This window comes from Nannospalax galili, unplaced genomic scaffold (assembly GCF_000622305.1).
Source record: "Nannospalax galili isolate Female #2095 unplaced genomic scaffold, S.galili_v1.0 scaffold1231, whole genome shotgun sequence".
Taxonomy (NCBI): domain Eukaryota; kingdom Metazoa; phylum Chordata; class Mammalia; order Rodentia; family Spalacidae; genus Nannospalax; species Nannospalax galili.
Genome location: NW_008329696.1, coordinates 1,620,959 through 1,641,281, shown reverse-complemented (window position 1 = coordinate 1,641,281; position 20,323 = coordinate 1,620,959). Strand labels below are relative to the sequence as shown.

Genomic DNA, 20,323 nt, shown 5'->3' with positions numbered 1-20,323 from the left:
CACACACACACATATTTGGAAGAAATTACCAAGCCATTTCCCAAGCACTTCTATTTGTTGGTATTATTAGGAAAGATCATTCCAGTTACTTCATGTCTGTCTGTTCTTGAGAATTATTTTGTTTTTGTATTATTTATTTATTTATATGTATTTGACTATTTTGCCTGCATGTATGTAAGTACACTGGGATGTGCAATGCCTGCAGAGGCCAGAAGAAGTTGTTGGATTCCTTAGAACTGGAATTTTTGGACAGTTGTGAGCTGCCATATGGGTGCTATGTTAGGTCAAACTGGGCCCCAAGATGGAATCACTACTCATCAGCAACATGGTGATCACAACCTGGTAGGCAGCATTCCAGAAAACAGAAACTAAACCATCCTAGTTTCTCAGTAACCACCTGACCTTTGCTTTTAACAATGCACCCTGATCATAACAGCAATTTTCCATTGCAGCCAAATGAAAAAGTGAAAAACACTTAACTGAACCCCCAACACACACCAAAGCACCTGCTACTGACTCACCTTCCTGCTACAGTCTCACCTCCCCCTACCCACAAAAGAAAAATCCTGTAAAATTCGGCCTGCTGTGACAAGAAACTGCTGCTCCCTTTCTCCCATGGGAGCACTCCAGCAACTCGTCCATCCCAATAAATGTCTTCTTTTCCCCACTCAGAGTGATCTCTAGTGGTCCTGGTCTTTTCACGAACCTAACATGCTGGAAACTGAACCTGAGTCCTCTGTAAGAGCAGCTGGTGCTCTTAACCACTGAGTCATCTCTCTAGTACCTGCGTTTGTACTTTTAATTGATTAATTGATCCACTTGAGATGGACTCTCACTATGTAATGCTGACTGGTCTAGACCCCAGTCCATAAGCCAAAGCTGCCCTTAAACTTGGAACAACCTACCTTTCTCTGCCTTCTAAGTGCTGTTTTTTAAGGTTTTTTGTTTTGTTTCTGTTTTTGTTGATTTTCACTGCTGGGAATTGAACCCAGGGCCTCACACATGCTAGATAATCTCCCTACCACTGAATTATAGCCCCAACCCAATTTTTTTTGTTTGTTTATGACAGCATCTCATGTAGTTTAGGCTGGCTTCAAAGTTGCTATGTAGCTGAGGATGACCTTGACCTCCTGATCCTTCTGCTTCGAAAATTCTGGGATCACAGGTGTGTGACATCACACTGGGCTCCTGAGTACTGGTTTCTTAAACATCTTCAGAGAGATGTGTGTTCTGACATAGTGTAGTGGTTTCAGTTTGCATTTCCCTGATATCTGTCAACACAAAATAAAGCTATTGCTCCAAAGGGAATAAGACATTCCTAATATGGCCCAGGAACATAGATTCAGGTTACCTCAAATGACATGCTTCACTGTAAAGAGACTGCATGAACTTTTATAAGTCACGGAAGAAAATAAAGTCATAAATCAATGCATTTACCAAATACAATAGTGCAGACAGCAGGCAGGCAGGTTACAGCAGAGCAGGGAAATTTCTGCTCTAGGTCTCAGAGGCTGCTTCCTGACAGTCTTAGCTTTTGAGTTAGGAGAAGCTAGTGGTCTGCTAAGTGAATGCATCCCAAAAAGTTCACTAATAGAGAGATGTCAAATCAGTAGAGAGGTTGGTGATAAGTGGCTATTAAAACTAAAGATAGCAGCCAGCAGGGCGTGATGGTTCATACCTTTAATCCCAGCACTCCAGAGGCAGCGGCAGGCAGAACTCTGAAAGATGAGGCCAGCCTTGTCTACATAGTGAGCTCTAGGTCTGCTGGGGGTACAGGGAGGCCTTGTCTCCAAAACAAAACACACAACAACAAAGACTAAAGATAGCCTGAGATAACCCATCTCTCCACAGTCCTGAAATGCTAGGTCATTCCAGGAAAGCGTCATTCAGGCCAGTGGCCAAGACTGTGCAGGGTTGCCAAAGGGCTGGAATTAGCTGTGCTCAGACACAGGCTGGGAGCAGCCTAGAGGAAGAGAGGGTGGATCTGCAAAGACAGCCCCAGGCCTCTCAGTCTAAGCAGTCACCACAGAGAGAGGCAGGGCTGTGCTTTTTCCCCTTCCCAGCTGCTACGGACACTAAGGGGCCTGGGCACAACAGGGAGAAAATTCCAGTTATGCACATGCTCTGACCTTAGCTACCCATCCCACCAGGGGCCCCAGCCAGAAGGCACCTCTGAAGGAACTGGACACTAGGGCTTCAGAGGAATATTCAGGGGTATGGCAGTGCTGACTGTGGGGAACTGGGTGAACATGTTGTCTTATAGCAGTAATGATATTTATTGCATGTGTATGTATGTGTGTGGGCACAAGTGTGCTGCCCCACGCATTTGGAGGTCAGAGGATAACTTTCAGGAGTCAGTTTTCTCTTCCTATCATGCAGGGTCTGGGCTTTGAACTCAGTTTATCAGGCGTGGCTGCAAGCACCTCTACCAGCTGAGCCTGCCTTTTTTTTTTTTTTCCCCCTGTCTTTTTGTCTCCCTGCAGCCCCAGCTGGCCTAGAACTCAATATGTAGACCAGGCTGGCCTCACAGAGATTCTCCTGCCTCTGCCTCCCAAGTGTTGGGATTAAGGTGTGTGCCACCATGCCTGGCCTGCCCTTGTTTTGAAACAAGATTTCACTCTGTAGGTCAGGATGGCCTGGAACTCACTCATGACATTCAAGCAGGTTTCAAACTTACAGCAATCAAACTTGCCTCAGCCTCCCAAATGCTAGACTGCAGGTGTGTCCTGCTCAGCTGTTATAATCTTGTTAACTTGGTGAGACTGAGGAACACCTAGGAGGTCAATAAAGCACACCAGTGAGTGTGTCTGTGAGGATTGGTCCAGAGAGGATTAGCTGAATGGGGTACACCTTCCCTGAATGTAGGTAGGGTTGCCCAGGTGGAATAAAATGGATAAAATAAGGTAACACATCACCAGTGATGTGAGCTGTTCTGTCCACCACGATGGACTGATTCCTCTGAAATAGTGAGCCGTATTAAATCCGCCCTTCTTTAGGCTGTTTTTCTTGGGTAATTTGTGTCAATGGTGAGAAAATGACCAGTAGAGCATTCCTACTCAGATTTGGGCGGCACTTTTATTTTCTTTTATTTTGTTTTATTTGGTTATAACGTATGTACAATAAAGTATACCAAGCTTCAGTTTGGTATGCAGTTTGGTAAGTTTTTAACCAAGAAGACATGTGAAATCATCAGCAGGATCAAGATATAAATGTGGACTTAGTTGGATTCTGTTGGTCTTTGGAGTTTGAGGTGAAAGAGGGCAAGAATTAGGCTGGAAATGCCTTTAAAGGAACCATTTTGGGGGCTGGAGAGATAGCTCAACAGTTAAGAACATTGGCTGCTCGTGCAGAGGACCTCTGTTTGGTTCCCAGGATCCACATGGTAGCTAACAACATCCATTAACCCCAGTTCCAGGGGATCTGACACCCTCTTCCGGCCTCTGAGAGCATTGCATGACATGGTGCACTTACATACACGCATGCAGGCAAAACACTTATGCATATAAAGTAAGCCGGGCATGGTGGTGCCCGCCTTTAATCCCAGCACTCAGGTGACAGAGGCAGGCAGATCTCTGTGAGTTCAAGGCCAGCCTGGTCTACATAGTGAGTTCCAGGCCAGCTGGGGCTACAGGAAGACCCTGTCTCAAAAAGACCAAAAATAAATAAATAAATAAATAAATACCATAAGTTTTTAAATGCTTTTAAAAAGATACAAATATATACAAACATTTTCAACATCTTAGAGGGCACCCTCCCCTCTCAGCCAACACCAAGTCCCTTCTGAGGAAATTGAAATAGTTTCTATCACAATGAATTGGTTCTGTAGTTTTTGTATCTGAGATACCACAGTGTCCAATGTACTCTGTTTTCTGTCCTGCAGCAGCATTGCCCCACATCAGTCATCAGTCAAGACAGTCTTTCACATACGTGCCCACAGGCCGGTCTGATGAAGATACTTCCTCAACTGAGGTTCCCTCTCCCCAGGTGACTCTAGGTGTCAAGTTGACAATAAAAACCAGAACAGAGGCCCACTCACATAGCTAGCAAGGAGTATTGACTGTTGGCAGGAGGACTCGGTTTCTCTCTTGTGGTCCTCCCTACAGAGCTCATTGGTATCCTCATGACTCAGCAACTGGCTTTCCCCAGAGCCAACAAATACGGGTAGGAGCCATGGCATCTTTTCGTGGCTGCACCTTAAAAGTCACGCCCTGTCATTCCCACACTGTCCCATGGGTAACCCAGGTTAATCCTATTCAGGGTGATCAGGGGACAATACAAAGCCACCATTACTACAGGACACACGATAAAATGTGAGTCTTCTTTCTCATAGGTCCCAGCCACCCATGTGCCCTTCCAGAGGCAACCGCTCAGATCATTAGTATTTTACTTTTTACATTTACTTATTTTGGGACCTTGGGCTTGGCAGCAAGCACATTTACCCACAGAGTCATCTTGCCAGCCCCCAACAGTATTTTATAGACAGACAGACACACACACACACACACACACACAATCACATATATCTGCCAGCTTATTCTTAAGACATCTTAGAAGTCCTCCCATATCAGGACACAGAGACTGAGCCTTCTTTTCCACTGTGTGTGTGTGTGTGTGTGTGTGTGTGTGTGTGTGCACGTGTGTATTCAACATATGTACACGTACCTGCAGAGGCCAGAAAAGATCATCAGATCCCCTGGAACTCGAGTTACATGTGGTTGTGAGCCACCCGATGGTGTTGGGAACTGAACTTGGGTCCTCTGGAGGAGCAGCAAGTGCTCTTAATCACTGAGCCATCTCTCCAGCCCTCCACCACATTCCTCAACAGGAGTGCTTCCTTCAGCCCTCTCTCCCATATTGCGTGCTGGGCCTTTTTCTTTCTCTAGTTTGCTTGTCAATAGCCCCTAAAAATCTTATTTCCTTAGACACAGCAGGTGAGGAGTCACCTAAGACCAACTCTCCAATGCCAACTCGATCCTGGTCACAGTGTGGGTCCCTTACAGGCTCATGGGTCTGAGCATGCAGTGGTGGTGCTGTTTTGAGCAGTTGTGGCAGCTTTGGAAGGTGGAATCTAAAGGAGGAAGCGGTCCTTGTGGGCATGCTGGTTGGGATGTTATCCCTGGCTCCTTCCTGTCTCTTTCTCTGCTTCCTGGTTGGCTGTGACATAAAGCAAGCCATGGCTGCAGACTCTCCACCGTCGCAGGCTGAGCCACTCTGACCCCAGACGGTTTTCCTGCTAGGGGTACACTAGGATCTGTGAGCCCAGATAAAAGTTTCCTTCCTTAAATTGCCTCTGTCAGGCATTTTGTCATAATGATGAGAGAAGTAACTAACACAACTCTCCAAGAGGTGTGGAAATTAGGGGATGCCTGTCCCCCACCTTCTTGCTGCTCATTGAGGATGAATGTGTGCTCACAGGTTCGTCTGTTTGACTATGAGCTTGCCAATGCCAGAGACAGCTTCATTCATCCTTCCCTGAACCCAAGCAGAGATACAAGGGATATCCCATGACTGTTAAACAAATGAATGGCCCAGGTGGAACTTTGTTCAGTGGTGCTGTCAAAAGCCTGTGGCTTTATTCTGAACAACTGGGTATGCCTAACCCTCTGAAGGTTATATTTATATGTGATTTTTTTTTCATCTATCTGAAGCATTTTTAAAGCATTGTTTCATTTCTCTTTCTCCTCCTTTGGCCTAGTTGGGACCTCAAATGGAAACTGGAAACTGATGATGGGAAATAGGCTTATTAGCACATAAGAGCATGGGAAGGTGTGCACAGTGACCACAATACACACAGGAAGAACTCACAGTGAAAGGATAAATACTGACACTTCACGATGGCAGGGCATTAGAAGAAGAGGGCACTAGATTCCCTGGCGCTGGAGTTACAGATCGTTGTAACCATCTGTGGGTGTCGGGATCTGAGCCCAGTCCTCTGCAAGAGCAGCCAGTGCTCTTAACTGCTGAGCCATCTCTCCAGCCGCCATTTATTCTTAAGTAGCTATTTTATTATTTATTTATGTATATGTATCTATGTCTGTAGTGGGTTTGTGAACATGCATGTGGGTGAACTTGGAGGCCAGAAGAGGATCAGATCCTCTGGAGTTATAGGTGGCTGTTAACCACCATGTGGGTGCTAGGAACCAAATCCAGATCCTCTGAAAGACCGGCAAGTACTCTTAACCACCAAACTCTCCAGTTCCTAACCTCTTTTTTAAAAAAGATTTTTTTATTATATATTTATGTGCATGTGTCTGTGTCTATGTGTGGGTTGTGAACATGTGTGTGGATGCCCTCAGAGGCCAGAAGAGAGCATTGGATCCCCTGGAGCTGGAATTACAGATGGTTGTGAGCCCTGTGTGGGTGCTGGAAACTGAACTCCAGCCCTCTGCAAGAACAGTATGCACTTTTAACTGCTGAGCCATATCACAAGCTCTAAAACTTATCCTCTTAACCATCATAACTGAAATCCTTCCAAACTGTCGAGTATTTTCGTAGCTTTGAGAGTCATAACCTCTATGTCTCATTGGCAAAGAAGGCAGTAAGACAGTCACCATGCACACCTGTCATCCCAGCCCTCAGGAGGCTAAATAAAGCAGGAGGATCATGGATTCAAGGCTAGCCTGAAGTACAAAACAAGTTCCAGGCCATCCTGGTCTACAGAATCAAACCTTGTCCCCAAAACAAAATCAAACAGAGGAAAAAAGAGGGAAAAAAAAGCAACAGGAAGTATTTTAAGGTCTGTCAAATAAGCACTCAGGAGGCAGAGATAGGTGAATCTCTGAGTCCCAGGCTAGCCTGGTCTACCAGATCAGTCAGGGCTGCATGTTGAGACCCTGTCTAAAACAAAGCAAAACAAAAGAAACAGATCTGTCAATTATAAACAGTAGAACCTCTGTTTTTATTTTCTTTTTCTTTCTTCCTCATCCCACTCCACCCCCCCCCCCATACTGAGGATGAAATCCAGGACCCTATGTGCTGTGCCTGCTAGACAAGCGCACTGAGCCATGACATAGCCCTTAGTTTTTTTGAAACAGAGTCTCACTATGTAGCCCAGGCCAATCTGGAACTTACTATCCTCCTGCCTCTGCCTCCCACACGCTAGGATTCTCAGCCACCATACCCACTTTCTTCTTCTTTTATTCATTTTTTTTTCTCAATATTTTTTTACTGAAAACTTTTAAACGGACCAGAAATTTGCAAAAGTAACCTGATCAGTAGAGGCCTGGTGTTGGCAAACATCAGCCTGAGGCCTGTTTTGTACCAGCTGTGAGCTAAGAGTGGTTTTTCACATGTTTAAGTAGTTGGAAAGAGAAATACAAAGGAGGAGAAATGTTTCATAACACATGAAAACTATAGGAAGTCCAAATACGCTTGCCCGCTCATTTCTGTGTTAGTCACAACTGCTTTTGCTCTGAGATGGCAGAGTTTAGCAGTCAGAAAGACCCTGTCACTAAGCCCCAAGTGTTTACTGTGTGGCCCTTTATATAAATGTTTGCCAACCCCTGATCTAGACTTACCAATTATTAAATTCTTCTAAAAATGTTTATTTATTATTTTTTATGTGATGAGTGTATTGCCTGCATTGTATATAAGTGCACCTGTGTTGCACAATGCCATGGAGGTCAGAAGAAGGCGTCGGATCCCCAGGAACTGCAGTCACAGATGTTGTTAAACACCATGTGGGTGCTGGGATTCAAACCTGGGTCTTTTGCAAGAACAGCCAGTGCAGATCCCCTAGAACTTGAGTTCTAGGTGGTTGTTAACCACCATGTGGGTGCTGGGAACCAAACCCAGGTCCTCTGCAGGAGCAGCAATGTTCTTAACTGCTGGGCAGTCTCTCCAACCCCCATTATGAAATTTTTGTGGTGCTATGATGGAACCCAAGGCCTTGAACTCGAAGTGCTGCACTGTGAAGACTTTCCCCTGCCCTCTGGAAGTTAAGATTTTGTCATTTTCACCATTAAGTGTTTCTTCAGTGGTTCTTTTTAATTTTGGGGGGATGGAACCGAGGACCTCAACATGCTAGGAAGGCCCTCTACCCCTGAACTACATCCCCAGGCCCTGCTTCTCATGGCAAACAGTGGATCTGGCAGGCTTAGAGTAGGGAGAGAGAAGATAGCACAGCATCCAGCACACAGTGCTAAGTGTGTAGACAGAACTCAATAAACACTGCAATGAACATTCCTAGGATTTCCTACATAAGGTTTTGCCCCAAACCCCGGCTTAGGCCTCTTGAGCCTTGGGCTTTTCTGACTCCCTGGTTCCCATAGGCTGGAAACCAGTTTTACCCAGAAAAGCTTTCTTAGCCAAGGGAGCAAAAAAGGGCCTCCAGGAAAGTTCATTTTTTCCATAGCTTGTGGCTTGGCTGACTCAGCCTCTGCCTTCCCTGAGTCACAAGTTTTTCCTCTTCCTTGGAGAAGGGTGGGCACCCTCCACCCAGGTCTCCACGCCCACAGCCAGCCCTTGCCGGGAAGGGGTGGGCAGCTGGAAGACCAACTTTTGCTGTGTTTGGGGGACTTCCTGAACTTACACTCAGCTACAAAGGGTACTAGAGCAAGGAGGGAGACAGAGGAGGAGACCAAGTTCTAAGGGGGCCCTGAACCACCAGCAGGACAAGTCTGGTTTCTGCACTCCAGCAGCAACCAGATGTGCCCTTCCCCTGGTTTTCCTTCTCTAGGCAGCTACTCTCTACCAGGCACTATGTGAGATGCCAGGATGCCCTCATAAGAGACAAGACAGCCTGCTCTCATAGGGGACCACCCTCACCCTGGTTACCTCTGCTTCTCCCTGTGAAGCTCTGACCCCTTGCTAAGGAGGTGGGGAGAGGGTAGGAGACTGAGGCAGTCATACAACATGGCCATGAAGACTCAGCTTGAAGAACACTTGGGGTGGCACTTTCCAGTGTGCCAGCTGATACAGCAGGCACTCAGAAATGCCTCTGCTGAAAAGAACAAACTCCCCACCTGTGCCCACAAGGGAAGCTAAAGGACAGAGCAAGAGCAGAGCCTCTCAGACCGATCACCCCATGCCATGATCTCCCCCAAGAAGGAATAGTCATCTCATGGGAATCAGCTTGTCCCTCAACCACTGGAAGTATTTGAACTCAGAAGGTGACCACACAGACCATACTCTGACAGGCCAGCTTAATCATGTAGCTGTCTTACCCTCTACCCCAGGTCCTTGTGTATGAGTGTTTTACCTGCATGTATATAACTGCACCATGTGGGTGCAATGCCCTCAGGGGCCAGAAGAGGGCATAAATCCCTGGAACTGGATTCATGAATGGTTAGCTGCCATGTGGATGCCGGGAACTGAACCCAGGTCCTCTGCAAAGTCAGCCAGTGCTCTTAAGTCCTGAGCCAGCTCTCCAGTCCCACTGACCATGACTCTTTAAATGACAAAATGGGATGAGTGGTCAAGCCTATTCTGTGGGCACCCAGAGCTGAGAATTTGCCCTAAAACTCCGACAGTTACAACTCAGCCTGTGGGGCTTAAGACCCTGTCTCTTTCCTTTCTTGACAGTGGAGAGTTTGGCTTACCACCAATGAATAAACTCATCGGTACCCGTGTCATGGATAGAGCAGGCCCAGAGTAAAACAAGGGGAGAGTGAGGGACTGTGGTGGGTAGGACAGGAGCCCCATCTACAGGGGACAGCTTGCTGTGGAGATATGGACCAGCATTTCCAAATTATTTATTTTATTTTATTTTATTTTTGAGATAAGGTCTCACAGTGTAGCCCAGGCTGCTCTCAAACTCATAATCCTTCTGTTTTAGCCTCCCAAGTGCTGGGATCTCAGGCATGTGCCCCTAAATCCTCTTATTTAAGAGAAACTAGAAGTCAAAGCTGAGGATATAGCCCATTTGGTAGAGCGCTTGCCTAGTACAGTGAGGCCCTAAGTTCAAATCCCAGCACTGGAAAAAGAAAAAGAGAAACCATAAGACTCAGTTTTTATGCAAATTCTCCCAAACTTGAAATGGTGACAGCAATGCACTTTTTAAATGTTTAAATAAATTTCAAGGTAAAAAGAAATGTTCTCAGGGTTAAGTTTAGCTGCTTAGTAAATGCCAAAAAGGGTGAAGGAATTGGTGGGTGCAGGGATGTGGTGGGGATTAAGGATTGCAAGGCTGGAAACACAGCTAAGTTAAGGACCTTCCTACAAAGCAGAGGTTCACATCAGCCCTTCCTCTGCTGTCCCTTCTTGCCTTGGTCTTGACCCAATAGGTACCAGGCTAACCAGGCTAACCTTCCTGTGAGCAGGAGCCCTTGGAGAAACAGTAATGAAGTCACAGGCAGTGGGTACTAGGAACCATCTCTGAGGCCCCCAAAATGAGACTATAGAACAGACATTTTAACCCAGCGCTCAGGAAGCAGAGGCAGGATTGAAACTTAAGGCCGGCCTGAGCTACATAATGAGACTCTGGCTCAAAAAAGAAAACAAGGAGAACACGTCCTGCCCTCCAGCTCTCCCAATTCTGTGATAACGCAATGGACCACAGAAGGTCTGGCTTTGGGGCTCACAGCCTGGGGATGTGAGAAGCCACAACACGATAAAACAAGACCTAAGGAAATGACTTCCGGTTGCTGCAGGTGACACAAGAAACAAAACTAGATGAGGTAGTGGATGGTGGTGCGGTGCAGAAAGACAAGACGAGACCAAGTCAGGGGAAGTGCAAAGGGTGGGCACGGGAACAACGCCAGGTTTTGGGAAACAGGAAGAAGCCATAGGGAGAGGATGGGGGGGGCAGGTGAGACCCAGAAGCTGGAGGTCTTGGAATAGCATTCCGAGTGTCACTAGGGACTAGGGAGGGGTCAACCCTGGGCTGCCTGACCTACTCAGGCTACAGTTGCGTGATGCACACATGGGGTCCACTAAACTCTTCTAATTTCCTCCAGTGTGTGATTGAAATGTTCCACTTAGGAAAAGTTTACATTAAAGTGCCGCTCGCCACACTGCGCGGATACACCCGCGCACATTTCTTGGGGAACTGGGGCTGGCTCCACCTCCCCAACCCCCCTGCACTTCGGAGCTCCGATTGGTCGGCCCGCTAGCGAGGGGGGCGTGTCAGGAGAGTGGAACGCGGAGGCGTGGGCAGCGGGAGGCTAGGCTGGCTGGAGAGGACCGCTGCCGCGGCGGGTGGACCCAGTGCGTGGACCCGGCGCGTGGACCGCTGAGCGCACGGTTCCCAGCGGGAGGTAAGCGGGCTGAAGCGCGGGGTGGACATTTGGGTCTCCTCCTGGGCAGAGGATGCTTGTGGGCCAGAGTACCCCAGGTGTGCGCGATCTGTGATCCACGCGGGGGGCCCCACGCACCTCCAGGCCTCAGGGTCTCTGCGTACACCTTGCCTGGTGATGTTCCAGAGTCGTCCTTGGTCGAGGACGTCTTTGGGGATGGGAGGCTCTCGTTGCCTTCTTATTTGGGACCCTCTGGATCCCGTGAAGAGTATGTGATTTTTAAATACAGGAAAGTTATTGAGATGGGCCACGGAGAGACACGACCTCCTTTTTCTTGGGAACATCTGAAATGTGGACAGGAAGGTGTTCCCAGGCCTCTGCAGGAGGAAAAGCTGCCACTTCTAGTAGCTGTGAAACTTGGTATGCACAGCGGGAGAGGGAGCAGAACTTGGAATTTGGACCCATCTGGTATCTGATCCCAGAGGGTCAAAGGCCGCGGAGGAGGGGCGATATGTGCTGGAATCACATCCTTTCCCCTGGGATTTGTGTAAGCTAAGATACCCCGCTTGTGCTGTGGCCTGCCCACGTCAGTCCTCTGAGACGGAGAGAGGCCAGGCAGCTCTGGCTGAGCCTGGAAGCCTGTCCCACCCAGCCCTGCCAAGGAAGGAGGGACTTGGCATTGTGGCCCTTCAGGGCCGGAGCCGGCCCGCCAATGATCCTGCCCAGGCCACCCTATGTGTTCTGTGGTGAGACAGGGCATGTAGAAGGTCAGGCAATTTAAAAAAGACTACACAAAAGACTGGATTTTAAGAATTTCTGATTCTGGGTGTTTTTAATTTTACAATTATTTATTGGTGAGGGAGGGAACACATTTCGAGGTCAGAGGACCCTTTACAGGTCTCTTCTTCCACCATGTACTTTAGGGGACAGAACTCAGATTATCAGTCTTGGTGGCAAGCCCCTTACCCACTGGGCCATCTCACTCAACCCTGCTTTGTTTTTTGAGACAAGGTCTCTGGATGTAGTCCAGAGTGGCCTGGAACTCTCTTCCTGTCTTAACGTCCCAGGTGCTAGATTATAGTCATATGCCACCACTATGAGCCAAGGGTTTCTCTCTCTTGGCTCCAAGCAGCAGCTCAGTTATTTGGGAACTGGGCCACTAGCCCAGGATCTAGGACTATGACTGGGGCTGGGATGGGGACTTTGTGCTTTTCCAGCTGGGCTTCTGTGGAGAATGAATACTACATGGTAAATGTGTCTGGTGAGCTTTAGGCACTAAGGATGGGGCACCTGAATCTTATTTTCCTAGACGAAGGCTTCCAAAAAGCTCAGGGCAGGGAGAAGACTTGGGTCCTGCAACTCTCCTAGCGGCCTTAAAAAAATGCTCACAAAGGCCTGTGGGACTGCAAAATGTTCCCTGCCTGCTTCTGTAGCCTTAGCTCTTTCTTCTGTGCCTTGTTCCATACAAGGTTCCAGGTCTCAAATCTCTCTCTCAAGAGCTGTACCCCAGTTGGCAGTAGGGGACAGTTGGTTCCATGAGGACAAAGCCTGGGTGGTTGTCACTTGTATGCATCCATGGGCATTTTACAACATGCGATGGCGTATACCAAAGGGGTCAACAAACTTTATCTGTGAGAGGCCACAGAATAAATATTTTAGGCTTTGCAAGCCAGGTGCTCTGTGGCATGTGACAGTGTTCCAGTACAATCACATTTAGGAAGACTGGCAGCAGGCCAGATTGGATGTGGAGTTTAGCCCCTGGTTTTAGATCATACAACACTCTCCTTGGTTGTTGTTACACAGAAAGCACTGGCCGCCCACCATCTGCAGGCACCTGGTGACTCAAAGCCAGCACTTCCCAAGTTGCAGAGCTCTCGGCTCTCTGTGAGCCAGTTCAATCGGGAAATCACTGAGCCCCAGGGCTCCACATCCTTCTGAACTCTGAAGGGATATGTAGGTCTGTCCATTCCTGTCTCCTAGACTCACTGACCCTGAAACAAGTGTTCTCCCCTCCATCAGTAGCCCAGTATCACACTGGGGTTGGCACAGGTGCACAGGCTACCAGAAGGTTCCATCTTTATAGTCTTTCTGAAACAGATAAGCCCCAAGTGTGTTGGGACTGAGCTCTCCCCTTCATAAATGACTTTCCCTTTTCCTGTGAGAGCAGTAACAAGACTGTCCATCTGACTGCAGCTACTGTATTTATCAAGAAAAGTCTTCAGACCATGTCAAACCAAGGCATGAAACTCAGGTTGCAGAATGTGGGGTGAGCTTCCAGGAGGACGCGGTCTGCCCAGTCAGCCCAGGGCCCTCTGTAGGTCCACAGAGAAGAACATGAGAGCTCCCTGAGTGCCCCCCTGGTCAGTGTGGGGTCAGCTCCAAGCCACACCCTATTATCGCCTCCAAATACCTCCAGCCTTCCTGGCCCACAATTTGCTTCTCGGACCTACAGTGGCCATCGGGACCTAAGAGTTCTGTCAGTCACAGGTTGGGGGCAGAATAGTGTGGGATCCTGGGGTGGGGGCAAGTTTCTGAGCCTTCTTTAGGGCCAGGGAGACACTTGGGTAGGCTCTATTGGCTGGGCCTGCTGCAGGCATTCCACTCCTTGGACACTCCCTAGGCACTGCCCCTGGATCTCCACTTTGCATCCTGCCCGAGGGCTCTCTGCTGCTGTGATATTGCCCCTCATTTTCTCTATGCCACTGTCCCATGTGGCATTATGGGAGGTGGAGTTGGATAGGGCCTCCTGCCCTCTAGGCTCACAGCCTGTTTGCCTCAGCTGCTGAAGGTGCTAAGCTCAGCCTGCAGCTGCTACAGGGCCAGGTTTTCATAACTCCCATCAGCGGCAGCCTTTTCTACACACAGCTGTGCTGGAGGGACATGGCTGGCCTTACATCCTCAGAGCTCTTGGAGTCTCCTGCAAGTTCTAGGCCCCCATGCTGTGCCATTTCCTGCTGGGCTAGAACTTGACCAGACACTGAATTGTCATTTTATTCTTTTGGAGGACCTTAAAATTAATAAGAAAGAGAAAGGCACATTTTCTAGGTCTAGGGATTGTTGGTTATTTGGATTCATCATATTGTCTTATCATTTTAATTCTGTGTGTGATATGTATGTGTGTCCGTGAATGGCGAGGTGAGAGGGGAACCCCCAGTGCTTGTCCTCACTTTCCACCTTGAGACTGGGTGTCTTGTTCACTCTATATGCCTCCACCTCCCAGCTCACCATAGGACTGGGATTACTGACGGCCTTTTAATGGGTTCTGGGGATTTGAACTCAGGTCCTGATGCTTGCCTGGCAGGTACTTCACTCAGAGTCAGTTCTCCAGCCTTATCTTAATCATTTTGAATGTACAGTTCAGTACTGGGTTTTTTGTTGTTGTTCGGGAGATTTTTTAGTCTTTTTGAGACAGAGTCTCCCTGTAGCCCCAGCTGGCCTGGCCTCGAACTCACTATATAGACCAGGCTCACAGTGATCCGCCTGCCTCTGCCTCCTGAGTGCTGGGATTAAAGGCTTGCACCACCACACCTGGTCACAGTTCAGTACTGGTAAAATAATTATCGTGATTTATCTCCTGAGCTTTTTCGTCTTTTAAAACAGAAACTCACTTGGCATGATAGTGCATGCCTGTAATCCTAGCAGGAAGCCCCTAGTGGGTATGAGATTTCTTCCTGTTTCTACTCATAGATTAACAACAGTTTGACTGAGGGCTCTTCAAGTAAGTGCCATTCTGTTCATCAGTTTATCTCCATTATGTGAAGAGAGCCTTTTGTTTTTGAGATAGGGTCTCCCTGTTCCCCAGCTAGCCTGGAACTCACTATGTAGACCAGGCTGGCCTCTATCTCACAGAAATCGGTCTGCTGGTGGAGGTCAGAAGACAGCATTGAATCCCCTGGAACTGGAGTTACAGACAGTTGTTAGCTGCTATGTGGGTGCTAGGAATTGAACCCGGGTCCTCTGCAAGAGCAGCCAGTGCTCTTAACTGCTGAACCATCTCTCTAGCCCCAAAGCAAGCACTCTTAACTGTTAAGCCATCACTCCAGCTGAAGAGCCTGTTTTTGTATGTGTATATCTTTTTGAGACAGGGTCTCCCCTGTCTCGGCTGGCCTTGAACTCTCTGAGATCCACCTGCCTCTGCCTCCCAAGTGCTAGGATTAAAGGTGTGTGCCACCATACCCAGATGAGCCTTGTTTTTATCCTTTCCTCTACTCCCAAACATTTTGGGTGTCTCTGCTACCCAGCAGCCACTGTGCCATCACATCTCCCACCTGCCCCCGAGTAATGCTGACCCTTCCACAGTAAGACTTTATCCAGCTTGGCCCACAGCACAATTCCTGGTGGACATGGAGGTAGCACACCAGCATTTTAAGGGACACAGTTTAGAGTTGTCAGATTGTCCCTCAGCCAAGGACTGGTGATCAGGTGGCAGAACAAGACAGACAGCTCGGGGCTGCAAGGTTTGCAGCCAAGATCAGCAAACTAAAAATAGTCCTTAACATCAGGCAATGTGGGCAGTACTTCTCAGGATGCCTGAGGCCTGGAGGGACAAGTAGGACAGGACAGAAGGGCCTGAGCGTCCTCTCCTGTGCAAAGCATTTAGCCTCGCAGCTGTCCTCCTGACCAACCCTTGCCTCTAGTTTCCCACAAGTGGCCTCACATACAGAACCATAGTATGATGACCCAGAAACCAGAGAGAGAGAGAGAGAGAGAGAGAGAGAGAGAGACCAGAGGTTGATATCAGGTATCTTCCTCAGTGGATCTCCACCGTAATTTTTGAGGTAGCATTTTTCGCTGAACCTGAAGTTCACTGATTCAGCTGAATTGTCTAGCCAGCAAGTTCCAGGGATCCTCCCCAGCTCTGGGTTTACAAACACCATGCCTAGTTTTTAACAATGAGGCCTGCGGCCCTGAATCAAGTCTTCATGTTTGTATGGCAAGCACTTTACCAACTGAGTCATCTCCCCAGCCCAAGACTAGGTCTCGAAAAGTCCCGTGAAAGAAAACAACAAAAACCCAGGTGGCATCCAAAAGGAGTGAGTAAACTTTTTGTATAATGATCCAGATGGTTGATATTTCAGATTTTGTGTCTGTGATCTCTGTCACTAATCAGCTCAGTCACAGCATGAAAGTAACCACATAGAATACTTGTATGTTTGTGGCCAAGTTACAATAAAACTTTATTTATAAAAATGGGCTCTGGACCAGATTTGACCTCTGACCAGTTTGCTAACTTTTGTAGTTTGGGGTCAGTGCAGGGGAGCAACTTGAGCTGGAGTTGACAGGGTGTCTTTCTAAAAAGGAGATGAGAACTGAGCTGGTCACAAGCCACAGCTGAGAGGGGATGGTCCACGAGACTGCATGGTACCTTATAGGGTGATGGCATCATATGCTGAGAAATGGTCAGGCTAAGCTCACTTTGAGAGATGAAAGGACTTGCTCCTTGGTTGAATGTAGGCTGTATAGAAAAGAGGAAGTTCAAGGATGAAGCCTAGATTTGGGGTTTGAACCACTGAGTGATCAGTGGGGATTGAACCACTGGGTGGGGTTTGAATCACTGAGTGAACAATGGGATTTGAACCACTAAGGGAATGATGATTCCTATGATGGAAAAGAGCTAAGAGTAGGTCCAGGGGGAGGCTAGGTTTCAGTGTTGAGTAAGTGGCTTATTAGATGAGTGGGTGGGCTGTAGAGCTGGGCGGAGATGCCAGGCCTGGAGGATTGCACTAGGGTGTGGCTTCATCCCTGTGACCTTTAGGTCTGGAAGTGCACTAGGCTCAGAGGGGTGGGTGTGGACCCAGCAAGACGTAGCCAGAGGGTATTATGAGGCCTGCGCTGTTTATTGCAGACATACCAGCACAGAGCCCAAGCGGTCCTCAGTCCACGGGGGATGTGGTGTGGTGTGAGTTGTGTTCTCAACATCAGCTTCCCTCCTGTAAAATGCGGGTCCAACTTCCTGGGGTTTATAGGGGGACTCCATTATATAAAGTCAAACTTGGCTTGGCGGAAGAGCTCAGCCCACAGCCCCACGGATGGCAGTGGTGACCATCAGCTAGCCAGCACAGTTGGAGACCCTAGGAAAATGAAGGGAGTCTCAGGGTCTGTGGTGAGTTTGGATCACAGACACCTGTATTGCCTGGCACACGGTACTTTGCACTTGCACACTTCCAGTCCCAGAATGCCTTGAACAGCTGATAGGAGTTGGAACCTCCTTGTTCCTTGCCCCTGGTACATACCCATGGGGCGTGCTCTACAGACTTCCAAGGCTCCTGGAGCTAGTGGGCCTCCACTTCCTGCAGTGAGAGGCTCTCAATAGTATTCTCATCGCTGTCTTCCTAACTCTTGTCTGCCTTCTGCTGGGGAGGCCCTTTTACCCCATAATAATTTCTTCCACTCCTTGTCAGCTTGGCCTTGGGGCCCTGAGTCCATGTTGGGAGGCTGGGTGGCCTTGCTGGAGTACAGTGTGATAATAGCTTGTCTAGTTTGGTGGAGGGGTGAACAGTGTAGATCTGACTTTCCTGTCTTCCTCCTCCAGCCTCGCCGCTGAGAAGATGGTAGACCACTTGGCCAACACAGAGATCAACAGCCAGCGGATCGCGGCAGTGGAGAGCTGCTTTGGAGCATCGGGACAACCGCTGGCCCTGCCAGGCCGGGTGCTGCTAGGTGAGGGGGTGCTGACCAAGGAGTGCCGAAAGAAGGCCAAGCCTCGTATCTTCTTCCTCTTCAATGACATCTTGGTATATGGCAGTATTGTGCTTAGCAAGCGCAAGTACCGTAGCCAACATATTATTCCCCTGGAAGAGGTGACATTGGAGCCACTCCCTGAGACCCTACAGGCCAAGAACCGCTGGATGATCAAGACGGCCAAGAAGTCCTTTGTGGTGTCGGCAGCCTCCACTACAGAGCGCCAGGAGTGGATCAGCCACATCGAGGAGTGCGTGCGGAGGCAGCTGCTGGCCACTGGCCGCCAGCCCACCACGGAGCACGCAGCACCCTGGATCCCCGACAAGGCCACTGACATTTGCATGCGCTGCACACAGACACGCTTCTCAGCACTCACACGACGCCACCATTGCCGAAAATGTGGCTTTGTGGTCTGCGCTGAGTGCTCCCGAGAGCGCTTCTTGCTGCCCCGTCTCTCACCCAAACCCCTTCGTGTCTGCAGCCTCTGCTACCGTGAGCTGGCTGCCCAGAAGCGAAGAGAGGAGTTGGAGGAGAGGGGCAGAGGCTCCCCGGGGAGGCTGGCCCACCTGGGCGGGGCTGTCTGTGGAGCATCCAGTGGTGATGATGATGATTCTGATGAGGACAGGGAGGGCAGCGGGGATGGAGACTGGCCCAGCCGGGTGGAGTTCTACACCTCTGGGGTTTCCTGGTCAGCCTTCCACAGCTGACCCTCATCTGTAGAGCATCTGCATCAAACCAGTCTGCTGCCTAGGGCTCCAGGAGGACAGCAGCAGCTGAGGGTCCTGAGCTGTGTGGTGTCATCGGGACCTCTGGTCATGGTGGTGGTCACAAGGGCAGGTGGCTGTTCCCGCCCCATTACCAGTGCCTTTCTGCTGGACAACAGCTTTCTAGTTCCAGTCAGGTAATAGCCTTTCCATGTCATAAGGCCCAGAACATGCAGGCCTTCAGAACAAAAACCTGCAGCCCTTAGCATTAGACTAGGCCAGATGCCCAAGGCGTAGAGGGACCAGGTTGGGTAAGGAGGGAAAAGAAAAAACCAGACCAGAGTGTGGGTACACTTCACTCTGAGGCCTGAGCCTCTGACACCACCCCACCCCTGGATAAGCACAACCCATGGAAGACTATGAAGCCTGCCTACCCGCCATGTTAATGCCACTACCAAGCTGCTAGACCCTGCCAGGTTAGCTCCTAGGCTGCACTGTGTGTGCCTTAAAGACCCAGGTCAGCCTGTCAAGTCCTCTGCTCTGTCACCACCCCCCAAGTGTCTGGTGTCGTTTTGTCCTCTCCCATCTCTCTACAGTCAGCGAAAGCAGTTTTCTCTTATGATTAAGTTGCAAGGACAGAAAGCCACTTGGATTGACTTACTAATAAAAAGAAAGCACCAAGTTTTTTGCTTGGTAAGTCTAAGAGTGCCCTTGCTTCAAACATCACTCAGGTTGGAAACCAAGCTGGGGACAAATGGCACTGACCCACCACACTGGGTGCTTCTGGGAATATCAACTGCCCGATGACACATTCATGACATGCATTCATGCCACACTGAGGCTGGGTCCCCAAGGATACAGCCCCATCCCAGTGCTGTGGCAGTGTTTCATCTCCCTCCCTCCCTCCCTCCCTCCCTTTCTTCCTTTCTGCCCTCTCCAGCAATGATTTCTGAACCTTAGGAGACAGAAACCTGATATAGGTGTCCTATTCGGGGATAAGCACTCTGCAGTCTCATTCTCTGCACATTGGCCAGTTGTGGGTCTCTGTGTTAATCACCATCTGCTGTATGAGGAAGCGTCTCTGGTGAGAACTGAGAGACGCGTTAATCTACAGGTATAATAATAAGTCGTTAGTAGTCAGCTTAATACTATCTTTAGCAGAATAATAGATTGTTTGGGGACACAAATTTGACTCTATAGGCACATGTATATGCAAAAGAATACATGAAATTGAGCTAGGATACAGATAGGGGAGGGGATCTAGATAGATCAAAATACATTGTATTAAATTCACAAAAATTCAATTAAAAAAAAGAGAGAGTCAAGTTCTCACTATGTAGCCCAAGCCAATCCAAACTTAAGATTCTGGCCTCAACCTCCTCAAACAGATAGCTTATTGGTGTGGGCTAGCTAAATGGATGGAATGAAGGAACTAAGGTGTTTAATGTCCTGTGTAGGCTCCTGCTCAACCCCTGCAATGGTGTCTTTGAAAGGGGAAACAGCCCAGGTATGGCCACTGACCTTACACACTGTCACACAGCTGTGGGCCCTTCAGGAGCCTCCTGCAAAGCTGGGTGTGATGGCACATGCCTGGAATCCCAGCACTGAGAGGCATGAGGATGTGGGGTCTGACAGCAGCGTGGGCTAGTAGAGAGAGAACCCTGTGTTGAAAAAGTAAGCATCTAGCAGATGTGTGTGTATCAGTCTTTGCACAATTTCTGGCTGGTCTTGGACACAGGACTTGTGCATAGAGGTGGGTCACTG

The 20,323-nt window shown here is 48.8% G+C and overlaps 1 protein-coding gene across 1 annotated transcript; it reads left to right on the top strand.

Moving 5' to 3' along the window:
- The first annotated feature begins 11,068 nt into the window (after positions 1-11,068).
- On the top strand, positions 11,069-19,262 carry Plekhf1 (pleckstrin homology and FYVE domain containing 1). Its single transcript, XM_008841556.3, has 2 exons — positions 11,069-11,195; positions 17,707-19,262. The coding sequence occupies exon 2, from the start codon at positions 17,723-17,725 to the stop codon at positions 18,560-18,562; it is 840 nt and encodes a 279-aa protein (XP_008839778.1). The 5' UTR covers positions 11,069-11,195; positions 17,707-17,722; the 3' UTR covers positions 18,563-19,262.
- The last annotated feature ends 1,061 nt before the right edge of the window (positions 19,263-20,323 follow it).